The sequence below is a fragment of the Rana temporaria genome, chromosome 1 (genome assembly GCF_905171775.1).
Source record: "Rana temporaria chromosome 1, aRanTem1.1, whole genome shotgun sequence".
NCBI lineage: Eukaryota > Metazoa > Chordata > Amphibia > Anura > Ranidae > Rana > Rana temporaria.
In genome coordinates this window covers 434374185-434389705 of record NC_053489.1, presented here as the reverse complement: position 1 = coordinate 434389705, position 15521 = coordinate 434374185, and the positions used below count along the sequence as shown (strand labels likewise).

The 15521-nt window shown below is 42.7% G+C and overlaps 1 protein-coding gene across 2 annotated transcripts in view; it reads left to right on the top strand.

Moving 5' to 3' along the window:
- Window positions 1–15521, top strand: part of GC (GC vitamin D binding protein) — a 164484-nt gene that overhangs the window by 70482 nt on the left and 78481 nt on the right. The window contains exon 2 of one of the 2 annotated variants that reach the window (XM_040326097.1): window positions 3057–3126. The exons of the other annotated variant lie outside the window; for it this stretch is intronic. Coding sequence (XP_040182031.1) covers window positions 3057–3126 — 70 coding nt within the window. The remainder of the gene's footprint in view (window positions 1–3056; window positions 3127–15521) is intronic. 2 annotated transcript variants of the gene reach the window in all.

The following is a 15521-nucleotide window of genomic DNA, read 5'->3' as shown; positions in this document are numbered from 1 at the left end:
GACAGGAAGTCACCCCCACTTCTGGTCAATTGCCTAGGTGAAAGTGACAACAAACTACTACACGCTGGTGTTGATTTACTAAAACTGAAGAGTGCAAAATCTGGTGCATCTGTGCATAGTATGCAATCATCTTCAAACTTCAGCTTGTTCAATTAAGCTTTGACAACAAAACCTGGGAGCTGATTGGTTTATATGCAGAGCTGCACCAGATTTTGCACTTTCCCGTTTTAGTAGTTCAACCCCTTTGACTTTTTATTTTGGGCCTGTTTTGGTCAACAAACTTGTGCCACTCCATTGGCTACCTGTAGTACCACAATAATAAGATCAGATGTCATAGCCACACATATATTTTTCAATCTGTGCTTCATGAAGCATAGTAAGGATTTTTAGGAATGGCCTCTACTGGGAACTCTCCACTAGCTGTAAGTAATTTTGTGGTGCTGAAAGGGTGGTGGGTAGAGCAAGTTAAAGGGGGCAGAAAAGGCAAAGGGAGGCCTAATTCCCCTTATTATTTCCCTTCATAAATCGGAATTACTTTGCATTGGTTTGCTCTTTTTATGAACCACCAATCTGTTCCAGTATACATATGTGGAGTTCAAAGAATTGAACAGTGATAAAGATGAGTGGGGTTGATTTACTAAAACTAGAAAGTACAAAATCTGGTGCAGCTGTGCACGGTAGGTAAACAGCTTCTAACTTCAGCTTGTTCAATTCAAGTAGAACTATAGGCTAAACATGTTTTAAAATTTTGGATAAAGCGAGGGATAGCGTTAGAAATTATTTTTCTTTTGCCATCAGTGTACCATTGTGGAGATTTCCCTTCACGTCCTGTCCCGTAGCCAAACAGGAAGTGAGAGGAAATCCCTGCAAATTAAGGGCATTCCTTGGGGACCCCTAAGTCATTAGAACTATAGTCCCCATTGAAAGATTTCCTCTCTACTTTTCTGGGGACAACCTTGTTTACTTTAACTTTCAATGATAATGGTAAACAGGACAAATAGAGAGGTTGAATCTCCCCAATGAGGGCACAGACGGCTATAGAAAACTAACCAGCATTTTAATCCCTCTCAACTGAAAAAAAAATTGCATTTAGTTATAATTTAAACTTTTTTTTTTTTTATATATATATATAATTTTTTATTCAATTTATTTTTTCCAATTATAACAAAAGATTTAAACAATATAGACAGTATCAAGAGAAGGACTATATCTATGTTACGATATAAAAAAACAATACAGAACAAATCTAGCCATCTGACCAAAGTAAATAAAAACAGTAATTAGAGCCTGCAACATATCAAAATGAAACTTCATAAGATTAAGGATATATACCTGGAAAACAAAGGAAATAAGAAATGTGCCTAGAAGAAAATATTACCACTATTGTTACATTGTACGTAAGGTACATTCCCTACTTATTTCTGCCTAAATTCTTCCTAAATTTTACCTTCCAGGCTCTTGGTTTAAAGATAACAAAAAACAAAAAAAACAAAAAACAAAAACAAAGAAAAAAACAAAAGGAAGAAAAGGAGGAAAAAAAATCACACTATCTTACTTAAAGATTTACATGAACACCGCCCCCTCTCCCCACATAATCAACCCCCCCCCCCCCCAACCAAGCCCCACCACACTCAAGATTATTAAATTCTAAGCAAAAAGGCAATCATATTGAAGTGTACAAGTAAAGGTCGTCCATGGCCACTGGGTTTCCATACATTTCTCCTCTCTAACATAGAATAAGGCTGTCATATTTTCCATTATCCTAATTTCATCTATTCTAGAAAACCAATGTTTCAAAGATGCAATGGTTGTGGACTTCCATAGATCTGTAATACATGCCCTAGCAGCATTCAGCATATAGGCTACCAAGGAGGTTTTATATTTATAGAGTGGTATCGCATTTAAATGCAGGAGGTATCTCAGAGGGTCTGAGCCAAGATCAACTGTTGTCAATTGTTTAATACAGGTCCCCACTTTCTTCCAAAAGGGTATAATTAATGGGCACGACCAAAAAATATGTATTAATGTCACTGGCGTTTTCTAACAAAGCCAGCATAGGTTGGAAATTTGTGGATAGAGTTTATTAAGTAGGGCCGGGACCCTATACCACCTGACTAGCAACTTGTAGCCCTGTTCTTGAAAGGGGCTTGCTATTGAAGATTTATGTGTCAATGATATAATCCTTTTAATTTGCATGTTTGTAAAAGAGATTTAGAGGTCCTCCTCCCAGCGTCGTATGTACGAGGGGACGTGGCCTTCTAGAGGCCGAATAATCAGTTTATACAAAAATGACAGCAGATGTGGTACATATTTTCCCTCCGCACATAGGCGCTCGAAGGATTTCAATGGCCTTATATACAATTCCGCGTCCGGTATAGACTTTAAATAATGTGCCAATTGAAATGCTGACTAGGGACCCAGGAGGGCAGTGAGAGGATAGATAGTTCTTGCATAGACCTCCATCCCGGAGGTGTAGCAAAATGCATGCATCTAGTTATGCCCTGTCCTACCAAAGAGATTTCCCATCACATCCTGTCCCATAGCCAAACAGGAAGTGAGAGGAAATCCCTGCAAATTAAGGGAATTCCTTGGGAACCCCCAAGTCATTAGAACTACAGTCCCCATTGAAAGATTTCCTCTCTATTACTTTTCTGGTGTAAACCTTGTTTACTTTAACTTTCAATGATAATGGTAAACAGCTCTCAACTCCATCCAAAACTGAAAAAAGAAATTGCCTTTAGTTATACTTTAAACTTTAACAAAATAAAAACTGGAAAGCTGATTGGTTTCTATACATAGCTGCACCAGATTTTGCACTCCCCAGTGTCACCAAAAATGTGAAACATGGTTCCTACTGATGAAAATTGTCAGCAAGTTCAACTTGTTTTTCATAATAATTTCAATAATGACTCTATGACAAGTATACTGCATTGTAAAAACTGTTGTATTTGCTATATAGATGACAAGTTATAATAATTATGCTATCAATCAACTCATAACATTTAATGTAACATCTAATGTACAGTTTCTAAATTTTTTTATTTTATATTTTTCAGGAAAACCATATGAAAAAAATATAGTATGCCAGCAATTTAAATATTTAGGAAAGGAAAACTTTGCTGCCCTGTAAGTTGAAATAAAAAAATGCATCCATTTCCACATGATCAACTCTAGAAGTATGAAATGCTAAATATGAATGTTTGATTAATGGCACTGATAAAAAAGAGATGCCCTTAAAATAAATTCCATCTTGGTGAGCGCATTCATCAATGTACATTGTCCAGGTTTAATTAAATATGTCAGTGGCATTGTACAAGCTGTATTAGATGACTACATATGAAAGTATGAAGAATATTGTGACAGAAATAGTTTGACAACATTTGGCTGCTTGGGGCCAGTGTGTGTCAATATTTAGGTCGAGGGGAGGGGGGAAGGGATTTTGGGGGGGACTTTTCGCGGCACTGATAAAGACAAACTGATAAAAAATATCACAATTTATTGAACAAAAAAGAAAATAAGTATAGTACAAAGACAGTTTAAGAACAAACCCCACATTTCACAACAGAAAGCAAAAAACAGACTGTGTCTTAATGTAAGGAATTGATGACCTCGACCGGTTTCGCGGTGATTTACCGCTTCTTCAGGAGGAAATTCTTTTCTTTTCTAAAAAGTATGCATAGACATATAAATAAACAAGCAGAATATACAATATGAGTATACATTTGTACAATTGTACAAATGTATACTCATATTGTATATTCTGCTTGTTTATTTATATGTCTATGCATACTTTTTAGAAAAGAAAAGAATTTCCTCCTGAAGAAGCGGTAAATCACCGCGAAACCGGTCGAGGTCATCAATTCCTTACATTAAGACACAGTCTGTTTTTTGCTTTCTGTTGTGAAATGTGGGGTTTGTTCTTAAACTGTCTTTGTACTATACTTATTTTCTTTTTTGTTCAATAAATTGTGATATTTTTTATCAGTTTGTCTTTATCAGTGCCGCGAAAAGTCCCCCCCAAAATCCCTTCCCCCCTCCCCTCGACCTAAATATTGACACACACTGGCCCCAAGCAGCCAAATGTTGTCAAACTATTTCTGTCACAATATTCTTCATATTAAATGGGATGTAGGCACCTTGTTATTTTTTGTATTTTTATTTTAAAAGAGGCGACACTCTCCCCTTTTTCTCAATTACATATGAAAGTAATTACACGTTGTAACATTTTTTTTGTGGTGAAAAAAAAGATGAATTAACACATTAATGGAAATGTAATAAGCATTGAGTGATGTTTAATTATATTTTGTAAAATGCTAGGTTTAGTTAAGACATACTATAGATTTAGTATAACAAATGATTTGTGGATTTTTCATTTATTAAAAATGTTAAATGAAATGTATGCAGCCAATTTAAAGTTCTCACTGATTCAATGCACCAGTGCTTTGTTTTGGTAAGTTAGTGCATTACCAGAACACACACTGCTTTTTATTATTTATTTATATTTACTGTGCTTATTTCACTTACTATGATAATCAAATTTTGGTAATCATTCTCATTATCATCTATATGTTTTTTACTTGAAAAATAATTTTGAAGTAGGCACATGCCACACAATGCTGTTTGTTAATTCTTAAAGTGAGCTTGTGTTTCCCATGCTGAGTGCCCCTTCCCACAAGATAAGAGATACTGTGCTTGCACATTTATACGTACAGTGCCATGTGCATTAACCGCATCTGCCAGTCCTAGAGTTATAATTTTTTTGGTACATGGAAAACAGAATAGGATGAGGGAGGGGGGGGGGGGGTTGTGACATGTATAATCCAGCCTTTCTCAACCGTTATGTTATGGTTCTTAGGTGTCACAATAATCAAATCCACCACTCTGGCAAGTTAGTACGATCAGTAAGTTGTAGTTAAAATAAGAACAAAAAGACTGTGACCTACTTATGATTAGATAATTATGATTAGATTATTATTATGATTAGATTATTTTTAATAATAAGCATAAAATTAAATAATAATAATTAATTGGTCACAGTCAGAAAAAAAATGCAGACAGTAAGAATTGTAGTCCTCCTATTACATTATGTTTAGTGAAAAATTGCCCCCTTACAGTGATCATTCATATAGCACTTCCTTACATTGATGGTCTGTTGGAGAGGTGTCTCCTTTATTGGTGGCCAGTATAAGTTAACCCTCACCTTGTAAAACAACCTAATCAGTTTAAAATGGAAATGAAAGGTAAACTATATGTGTAAAATATTATAAATACCCTTTTTCTCTCTGTATGAGGAACGCAGAGAGCTGGGGGAGGAGAAACAGCAACACACTGAACTTCCCAGTGAATGGCTGTACAAGGGGAGTGCTTGTCAGCACAATTCTGACCATTGGAGGAGAGCAGGCTGAATTTCCAGCACAGCTAGAAAATTTAGCATGTTGTGCTCTCATGTCTACCATGGTCAGTTTGCGAGTGGGTGTCATGGTTACGGCAGTAACACACAGTCCAGATGCAGTAGAAAGAACTGGTATTGTAGTCAGAGTATATTAGTTTACAACAAGCCTGGTGGGAAGGCCACTCAACTGGAAACACTCACAGATAAACAGCAGATTATAGCAGAGCAGATCTCAGATGATCTGACTGCATCTGTTTAGAGGGTTGGAATGCCCAAGTGCCTAAGCGCAGAGGTTTCCAGATAGAGTGGTGGATCCTTATGTTTTCCCTATTCATCTGAAACCTTTCCCTGTCACTATTACTGTCCCTAATAGATGAGTGACCGATCCCTACACTACCCGCATGCTAAATGTGTGCAAAACTCTGGAGCCAGGTTTTTACATAGATTCTGCCTGACCCAAGATGTCCACCAGTGTCAAATGGGCTCTCAGCATCCAACTGTATTGCTGTCCCGGTGACCCAGAAAACCATAGAGGAACCATGTGCCCCTTGACTTCCTCTCTCTCTGCACTGCTGCTGTGGTTGCAGTCTATTTGCAGTGGAGCAAATAGACTGCATCCACCTACAAGTTTTTAATAGGAAAGCTGGGGGACTGGCAGAAGCAGTATTTCACACAAAGGAAGCAATATAAAGAGAACACAATACTTTTACGTAAAAGTAGATGGTACATCAGGCACATATCTGAAATTTTATAATGTTGGGTTAACATATTCTTTAAAGTGGTTGTAGCCATTAAAAAAGCAAAATAAAAGCATAATAAACAACACAGTGCTTGTGCTGTCTGATCTTACCCTTTCTAAGCTGTAAAAAACTGGCTGATCTTGCCTGTTCCTGTGCCCCCCTCTGTACGCTGACCACGGTAATCATGGCTGCTGAGCCCTGATTACTGTGGTCAGTTTATGTGCCTTCGTCATCCACAGCTCTTCTCTCTCTCTCTCTCTGCCTGTCAGCTCCTGTGTGTGTCACCCCCTCTCAGCCGCTATTAGTAGCTGGCAGTAAAAGTAAAGAACAATTACAGTCAGCTCCTCTGTTATACTAATCTCCTACACTGTGTAACTGTTTTTGTAAGATTAAGCCTACAAATACTTATTTTTGATCTCTTCTGGCTGGTCATAGCAGTCTTGTGACCTTCCTGGATGACATCAAAGGGGGAAACTCGGCCCCTCCTTCTGTAGCTCGTAGATCGAAGGAATATGGCAGCCGGATTGATGGTCAGTAGGGATGAGCTTCTTGTTCGATATGAACGCATGTTCGACACAAACATCGTATGTTCGACCGTTCGTCGAAATACGAATGTTATGGGCCGTTCGCGCCAAATTCGAGTGGCGCGTCACGGCCCATAATTCACTGCGGCATTGCGCGCTGATGATTGGCCAAGCATGCACTATGACCCGCATGCTTGGCCAATCACAGCGCGCAAAAAAACGGAGAGCCATAATTGGCCAAAGCCAGGGTGGCTTTGGCCAATTATGGCTCAGGGCTTTAGTACACGCCCCACACTATAAAAGGCTGCCTGCAGGGCGGCCTTGTGTAGTGTGTTGCGGCGGTGTTAGGGAATAGACCAGTCCTAGAGAGAGAGAGAGAGACAGTGGGGTAGATTCACATAGACTTACGATGGGCGTATCAGTAGATACGCAGTCGTAAGTCCGAATCCCCGCCGTCGCAACTTTAAGCGTATGCTCAAACTGAGATACGCTTAAATGTTGCTAAGATGCGACCGGCGTAAGTCTCCTACGCCGTCGTATCTTAACTGCATATTTACGCTGGCCGCTAGGCGATTGTACACTGATTTACGCCTAGAATATGTAAATCAGCTAGATACGCCGATTCACGAACATATGCCTGGCCGTCGCAGTAAAGATACGCCGTTTACGTAAGGGGTTTTCAGGCGTAAAGTTATTCCACCAAATACATGGCGCAGCCAATGTTAAGTATGGCCGTCGTTCCTACGTTGAAATTTTAAAAATGTACGTCGTTTGCGTAACTCGTCCGTGAATGGGGCTGGCCGTAATTTACGTTCATGTCGAAAGCATGACGATTTGCCAACGTCATTTGGAGCATGTGCACTGGGATAGGTCCACGGACAGTGCATGCGCCGTTCATTAAAAACGTCAAATACGTGGGGTCACTAGTATTTTACATAGAACACGCCCCCAACCAGCCTATTTTGAATTAGGCAGGCTTACGCCGGCCCAGTTACTGCGCCGCCGTAAGTTTCAGCGCAAGTTCTTTGTAAATACAGGACTTGCTGCTCAAACTTACGGCGGCGCAGTGTATCTGAGATTCCGGCTCTCTACCGCCATGTGGAAGGCAATGTCCATGCCTCGCTGGACAGGGCGGTCAGTGGTAAGGTGCACATTACTGCTGACTCATGGTCCAGCAGGCATGGACAGGGACCTATCTTTCACGGCGCATTGGGTGACTCTGCTGGCAGCTGGGAAGGACGCAGGACAAGGTACAGTAGTGTTGGAGGTTGTTCCGCCACCACGCCTCCAAAATACTACTACTGGTTGTGACACACCTCTCTCCTCCACCCCCTCCTCTTCTTCTTCTTCTGTGGCCTCTTCCTGTGCTGATGTGTCCTCGGTACCAGCGGTGCTCCATAGGCGTTCAAGGGGGTACGCAGGAATGCAGGCAAAGAGATGCCATGCGGTGCTTGAGCTGGTGTGCTTGGGAGACAGGAGCCACACTGGGGCAGAGGTTCTGTCAGCTCTGCAGGGGCAGGCTCAGAGGTGGTTGACGCCATGCCAGCTTAAGCCAGGAATGGTGGTTTGCGACAATGGCACCAACCTCCTCTCCGCTCTGACCCATGTGCCCTGTTTTGCTCATGTCCTTAATTTGGTGGTGCAGTGGTTCTTGGGCAGGTAACCGGGCTTACAGGATGTCCTGAAGCAGGCCAGAAAAGTCTGTGTGCATTTCTGAAGGTCATATAATGCCAGTGCTCGGCTGGCAGACCTTCAAAGGGAATACAACCAGCCCAAGAACCGCCTAATCTGTGACATGCCCACCAGGTGGAACACTACATTGGCCATGCTGCAGCGGCTGCACACGCAGCAGAGGGCCATCAATGAGTATCTGTGCCAATATGGCAGAAGAACTGGGTCAGGGGAGCTTGTTTTTTCCCCACGCCAGTGGGCCTTGATCAGGGATGCATGCACTGTCCTGTCACCATTTGAGGAGGCCACGAGGAGTGAGACTGTCCCTCTTATTCACATGTTGGAGCACACGCTGCATGGAATAATGGACAGGGCCCTTGAGGCAGAACAGAGGGAGGAAGAGGAGGACTTCCTTACCTCTCAAGGCCCCCTTTATTCACACAGTGGTCCTGCTTGCCCGCCTAACCCAGAGGAAGAGGATGAGGAGGAGGAGGAGGAGGAGGATTGTGTCAGGATGGAGGTGGAGCCTAGCACTCAGCATCAGCAGCAGTCTTCAAGGGATCAATTACTGTCCCAAGGAACCCATGGACTTGTACGTGGCTGGGATGAGGTGGCTGCGGATCCTGTCGTCCTCAGTGACCCAGAGGACTCTGCACCGAATGCCTCAGCAAACCCACGCTGCATGGCCTCTCTGATCCTGCAAAGCCTGCGTAAGGATCCTCGTATTCGTGCTATCAAGGAGATATTACTGGCTGGCAACTCTCCTTGATCCACGTTACAAGAGTAAGGTTGCGGACCTTATCTTGCCGTTGCAGAGGGAGCAGAAGATGAAACATCTTCGGGAGGCCTTGCAGAAAGGTCTGTGCAACGCGTTCCCAGAGACTGGGGGGTTACCAAATCCTGGTCCTGGACAACGTGTTGCTGAGGCTTCGGTGAGTCACAGAAGGAGCGGTGGAGAAGGTGGCCGTCTGACCGATACGTTCAGACAATTTTTTAGTCCACAGCCCCAAGGTATGAACGGTTCCAGCAACCATCGCCAGCGTTTGTTTTACATGGTGCGGGAATACCTAGGGGCAAGATCAGACTTGGACACCTTTCCCACCGAAAATCCTCTGGCTTACTGGGTCTTGAGGATGGATCACTGGCCAGAGCTTGCACAGTACGCAATTGAGCTACTGGCTTGTCCTGCATCCAGCGTTCTTTCAGAACGCACATTCATTGCTGCTGGAGGCTTTGTGACCGATCACAGGGTGCGCCTCTCCACCGACTCCGTCGATCGACTGACCTTTATAAAAATGAATCAGGCTTGGATCACCACCAGCTACCAAGCACCTGATGCTGATGTAACTGATAATTTTTTTGAAATGGCAGATCTCTTGGAGACTGTAACGGAATGACCCGGGACAAACAGAGACTTTGGAAGGATGAGGGGTACTCCTGTGCCAGCGTCATTAATAACTCTTATGTCTAGGGTCACCTTATGTCCGATAGGGCCATAGGGTGACTGAGAAAATATATCCTAAATTACAGGACAGGGGACATTACTGATAGCTCATATTGCAATTGGAGATATTGCAAAGTGTTGGTTTATTCTATGACTCATCTCTCTGTGTAGACTGCTGACATGTTAAATAAGGCTGGCTCTTGAAAGGCCTTTCATTGTGTGATAACACTGTTTAAAGCCTATTGATGCTCAGAGGTGTGAATACCTTTCATGCGGAGACAGAACGTCTGTCTAAAGATGTGGATTGAGAGGGATTTATTGTGTGATGGTGTTTTGTTTGAATTCTGTTAATGAAGGAATGTGACTTCACAGGTGCAGTGATAATTATAGCCCGGCGCCGAGATGTCTGGAATGTTTAGCAATTAGCCATCTGAAGGTGTATTGAAGCCCCTCCAGGGTGTGAGGTGTGGGTGGAGAGTTTGATTGTTCCTTTCATGCTTAAACTGTATATAACCTTGAGAGCTTTGATTTGAAACCAGAACACAGAGCTGTGTGTCTCGTGTCTGGGGGGAATTCTTATGGGTCGTGTTCGTTTTCCTGATTGTGGAGTGTCGATAAGCTGTCGTGGGTTGATGGAAGGTCATAAACGGTGGTGACCGTTACAGAGACTGCCTATGCTGATGCTGAGTGACTATCCTTTTATGCAGACTGAATATATTTTTCCTCCTTAATGTTCTTGCTGATAGCTTGTAAGAACATTGTTGGTTCTGGGCACCGCCACCAGTAGCTAAGGCCCAATTTTTCTGTCCCTGTTTAACAGGGGCGTGTAATTACAATTTTTGATGCAATACTTTGCAGCAGGTTTTTTGCTGTTCTCCAACTAGAGTATCTGTGAGGGGTTGCAGTGTTGTGGCACCAGCACCAGTGCCTAAGGCCCAATTTTTCTGCCCCTGTTTAACAGGGGCGTGTAATTAAAATTTTTGATGCAATACTTTGCAGCAGTTTTTTTGCTGTGCTCCAACTAGAGTATCTGTGAGGGGTTGCAGTGTTGTGGCACCAGCACCAGTGCCTAAGGCCCAATTTTTCTGCCCCTGTTTAACAGGGGCGTGTAATTACAATTTTTGATGCAATACTTTGCAGCGGGCTCATTGCTGCGCTCCAACTAGAGTATTTGTGAGTGGTTGCAGTGTTGTGGCACCAGCACCAGTGCCTAAGGCCCAATTTTTCTGCCCCTGTTTAACAGGGGCGTGTAATTACAATTTTTGATGCAATACTTTGCAGCGGGCTCTTTGCTGCGCTCCAACTAGAGTATCTGTGAGGGGTTGCAGTGTTGTGGGACCAGCACCAGTGCCTAAGGCCCAATTTTTCTGCCCCTGTTCAACAGGGGCATGTAATTACAATTCTTGATCTAATATTTCTCAGCAAGGCGTTCCAGCGCCCACCAAGACTAACTGTGAGGGCTTACAGTGTTGTGGCAACACCAACACCTAGGTCACAAATTTCTGCAGAGTATATACGGCAGGCCCCTACTTTCAAACATCCAAATTACAAATGACTACTACTTGCAAACGGAAGGAGACAACAGGAAGTGAGAGGAAATCTACCCCTAGGAAGGGAAATTCTCTTCTGTAAGGCCTCGTACACACGACAGAGTTTCTCGGCAGAATTCAGCGAGAAACTCGGTCAGAGCCGTATTCTGCCGAGAAACTCTGTCGTCTGTACACTTTTGGCCCGATGGAGCCGCCGAGGAACTCGTCGAGAAAATAGAGAACATGTTCTCTATTTTCTCGTTGTTCTATGGGAGAAGGCGGCCCGCCGAGCTCCTCGGCGGCTTCATCCCTGAACTCGCCGAGGAACTCGATGTGTTTGGCACGTCGAGTTCCTCGGCCGTGTGTACGAGGCCTAAGAGGTGTCTCCTGTCCACTGATGCTTTATCACAATCCTTGTTTCACAAAAAAAAACTAAATAAAAAAATAATAATTTGTCATTGGGACAGAAAGTGAGGTGCAATCTTCTGAACAGATGCACACAGACAGCAAAACAAATGTTACAGGGGTGATAACCCTTCTCTATGTTTTCGGAAAAGCTTAAAAAATATTTTATGGTTGAAGCTACACTTTAAAGAAGTACCAGTTGAAAATTACAAATAGATTCTACTTAACAACAAACCTACAGTCCCTGTCTTGTTTGCACCGCCTGTATACTTCTGTTCAAATTATATAGGGCCAAAGGGGCTTGTAATGACCTGGGGGGAGGGGGGCGGGGAAACCCATGCAATTTTTCTCTGTGATTTTCATCCATATTGCAGGGACCAAACATTATATTAAAGCCGCAAGCAGTCTTAAATTACTTTTTTTATAGTAATCTCATTTTTTTTCACTTTAAGCATCATTAAAATCGCTGCTCCAGAAAAAACGACCGTTTTTAAAACTTTTTTTTCCATTGATACATGTTCCCTGGGGCAAGACCCGGGTCCCCAAACCCATTTTCCGCCAATAACTTGCATATTGGGCTTTAAAATTAGCACTTTTGAATTCGAACGTTCGAGTCCCATTGACGTCAATGGGGTTCTAAATGTTCCCGCGAACGTTCGGTCCGTTCAAAGGTTCTGGTGCGAACCGAACAGGGGGATGTTCGGCTCATCTCTATTAAGCAGGCCTATGCTGCAAGCTAGGCCTGTTTGTTTTTGGTCTGGGGGCAGGGAGTGGTTAGTGTAGCAGTGGGTGTGACAGACATGTACTTCAGCTTTTGGGTTCCTCCCCTGCTTTCAGAGAGAATGTTCTGGAAGGGGGGCAGGGCTGAGATTTGGAGTGGCATGGAGCACATGTGAGGAGCCCTGACCAATCCGCAACTAGGATTGGCAGGGGGCAGGCCTCCTACATATACTCATGGTCAGACTTCTGGGGGGAGTTGCCGGCTTGGTGAACTGAAGGATGGAGCGCTAGACTGCGTGCTGGACGAAAACCCCCATCTGGGAAGGTGAATCTGGCAGAGGAGCTCGGGAGCTGGGAGAGAGCCTTTTCTTACACGGTTATGAAGAGGTGTCCTGGAACAGGAACTGGAGAAGCAGTTGGTCCGCACAGTCCGGGTAAATCCTTCAGCAAGGATTCAGGGCAGGAGTCAGTGAGTGAAGCACAGTTGAGATCTGGAAGAGGCATGCCAGGGGAGCTGGGTGCAGAGCCAGAGGAGAGACTTTTGTGTGAGGTTTTGTGCCAAATCGTTGCAGCCTGAGGGTGCATGATTTGCAAGTTGGGCTTGCTGGGATCAGTAGTCCATCATCAAATATTCTTTCTAACTAAATGTTCAGGGCCATCAATAAGGGGTACTGCAGGCCCCTGGCCTATTAAGAATGATCAAGTGAAACTACTCCTAGGACTTATTCAGAGTGAGGCCTAGTCTGCTCAAGATGGTGGGACAGGATGTCTAATGCTGTGACAGGAAAGTGATGCACAGGAGAAGTATCCTGGAGGTAGAAGTCTGCAGGGAGAGTGCAGAGGAGGAGAATGGTTCGAAGTAACGCTGTCAAGATTAGAGCCCACTATTTTTGTCTATCCAAGGAAATGTAAAGCATAAATGCTATAAAATTTGCAAAGGTAATGAGTAAATCTCAATGACATTTTCACTGTAAAGTCGGCGCAGCTATAACATTTCAAATAACAATTTATCCTATGGGCATCCCATATCCCTCCCCCCAACTAAGTTCAATCCCTCAAATAAAACAACAAAACAAAGCAAAAGACTTTTCATTGTCTACAAGTGGGACGTATGGATGTCTGGCAACAGGGTGAATATGTGTGGATGTTAGTAACTAGTGGCAACACACCGCTACATACAAAAGGCCATAAGAATGTATATTACCTAATTGATCAAAGAAAAGGCTCCCTAGTAGTTTATTTGATCTGTTTAAAAGGGAGAAGTTTCATCTTATACCATAGGTACGTGTACAAGAGCCAATTATTTTATTATGAAAAGGGATAAACTAGCTTTCCCAAGTCTAAACAGCTACCTAATGACAGAGAAGAGATTCACACACCTAAAGCTGCACACCACCACTCACATCTGAAATAAAAATGCTGTTGAAATTTTACCCATCAACAGAGATGCTGGCCACTTGCTGCTACTAGGCAGAGATATTTTGGAAGCTCACAAGGTGCACAGACATTGCAAAGTTTCTTAAAATGCTCCTTATGCCCATAAACGCAACCTCAGTTGGGTTCCTGTGGGAAATGTATAGCCCTGTACACACGATCGGATATCTGATGGAATCTAATCCGATGGATTTTTTCATTGGGTATCCAATGAAGCTGACTTTTATCAGTCTTGCCTACACACCATCGGTTAAAAATTCGATCGTGTCCAACACGGTGAAGCAAAACACTACGACATGCTGAGAAAAATGAAGTTCAATGCTTCTGAGCATGCATGGATTTTTGAGCGATGGATTTCCCCACAGACGATTGTTTTTTTTTCTATCGTTTTTTTAACCATAAGAAAAATGTAAAACAGGTTCTATTTTTTTCCCCGATGGATAAAAAAACGATGGGGCCCACACACGATCGGTTCTTTCGATGAAAACGGTCCATCGGTCTGTTTTCATCGGACGATCCGATCGTGTGTACAGAGCTTATGTCTCGACAAAACACACAGACCCTGCCATGCACATTCTTACAAGACCACTGTCTTAGAGAAGGGATGAGTTATATACTGTACATACACTTATGTATTTGCTTCCATGTCTGTGAAGTATACACTGTATTTCAATTTGCTCATGTTGAGTGACATGCTTATTGTACTATTGTTTTACTATTGTTTTAATAAAAAGAGTTTAAAGAAAAGAAGGAATGAGCTTCCCATTTTAGAGCATGCCCTAACCACTATCAAGTGAATGAGAGCAAAAAACTGAATACGAGGATACTCAACAGCATGTGTGATTTTGTCCAAGAAGAACGCTACAAGAGGGACTGTTCCAGATTACTGCCAAAGACAATAAGAAAACTCCAACAGTTGGGTAGCTTCCCTGCCCTTTTAAATCCCCAAGGGTCAGCCTCCCAAATAACCATGAACAAGCTGAACTAAGATTAATTTCTCTGAAATAAACAATGAAAAATTTAATTAGAAACGAGAAAATCGTTTTTCACATTTGTGTAGAAGAGAAATTACAATAAACATGAAAAGTCAGCTTTGACTATGAAACATAACATAGAATGCTGGTATCTGCCATCCTTCCAAATTTTCCATCCACACAAGTCAAGCCTGGACAAATCAAACGGGTGTTTGACTCACAAACAGTGTAATGCCACGTACACACTATCAGGCTTTTGCCCGGCCAAATCACATCCGAATTCCGACGGAAAAATATAGAACGTGTTCTATATCTAAAGTTCGATGGAATTCATCGGAATTTCCGATGAAAAACCTCCGATGGGGCTACACACGATCGGAAAATCCGATGGAAAAAGTTCATCTGACTTTTTCCATTGGAAATTCCGATCATGTGTACGGAGCATAACGTGCGGTAATTATCTAGACTAGACACCTTGTACAATGAGAGAGAACAGCAGTGACTGGTCTATATTACAGGAAGCTCCTGCTCTACTCCTTCAACTTAAAGTTGCTTGTGAATTCTGCATATTCAACAAGTGGTTTTACAATCTGCATAGGCTGTATGTGAGTCTAGGGGCTGTCATTGCATATATTGGCTCTTGAAATAGAACGCTGAGATCTGCATGCAGTTCTGAAATGTCTTTATG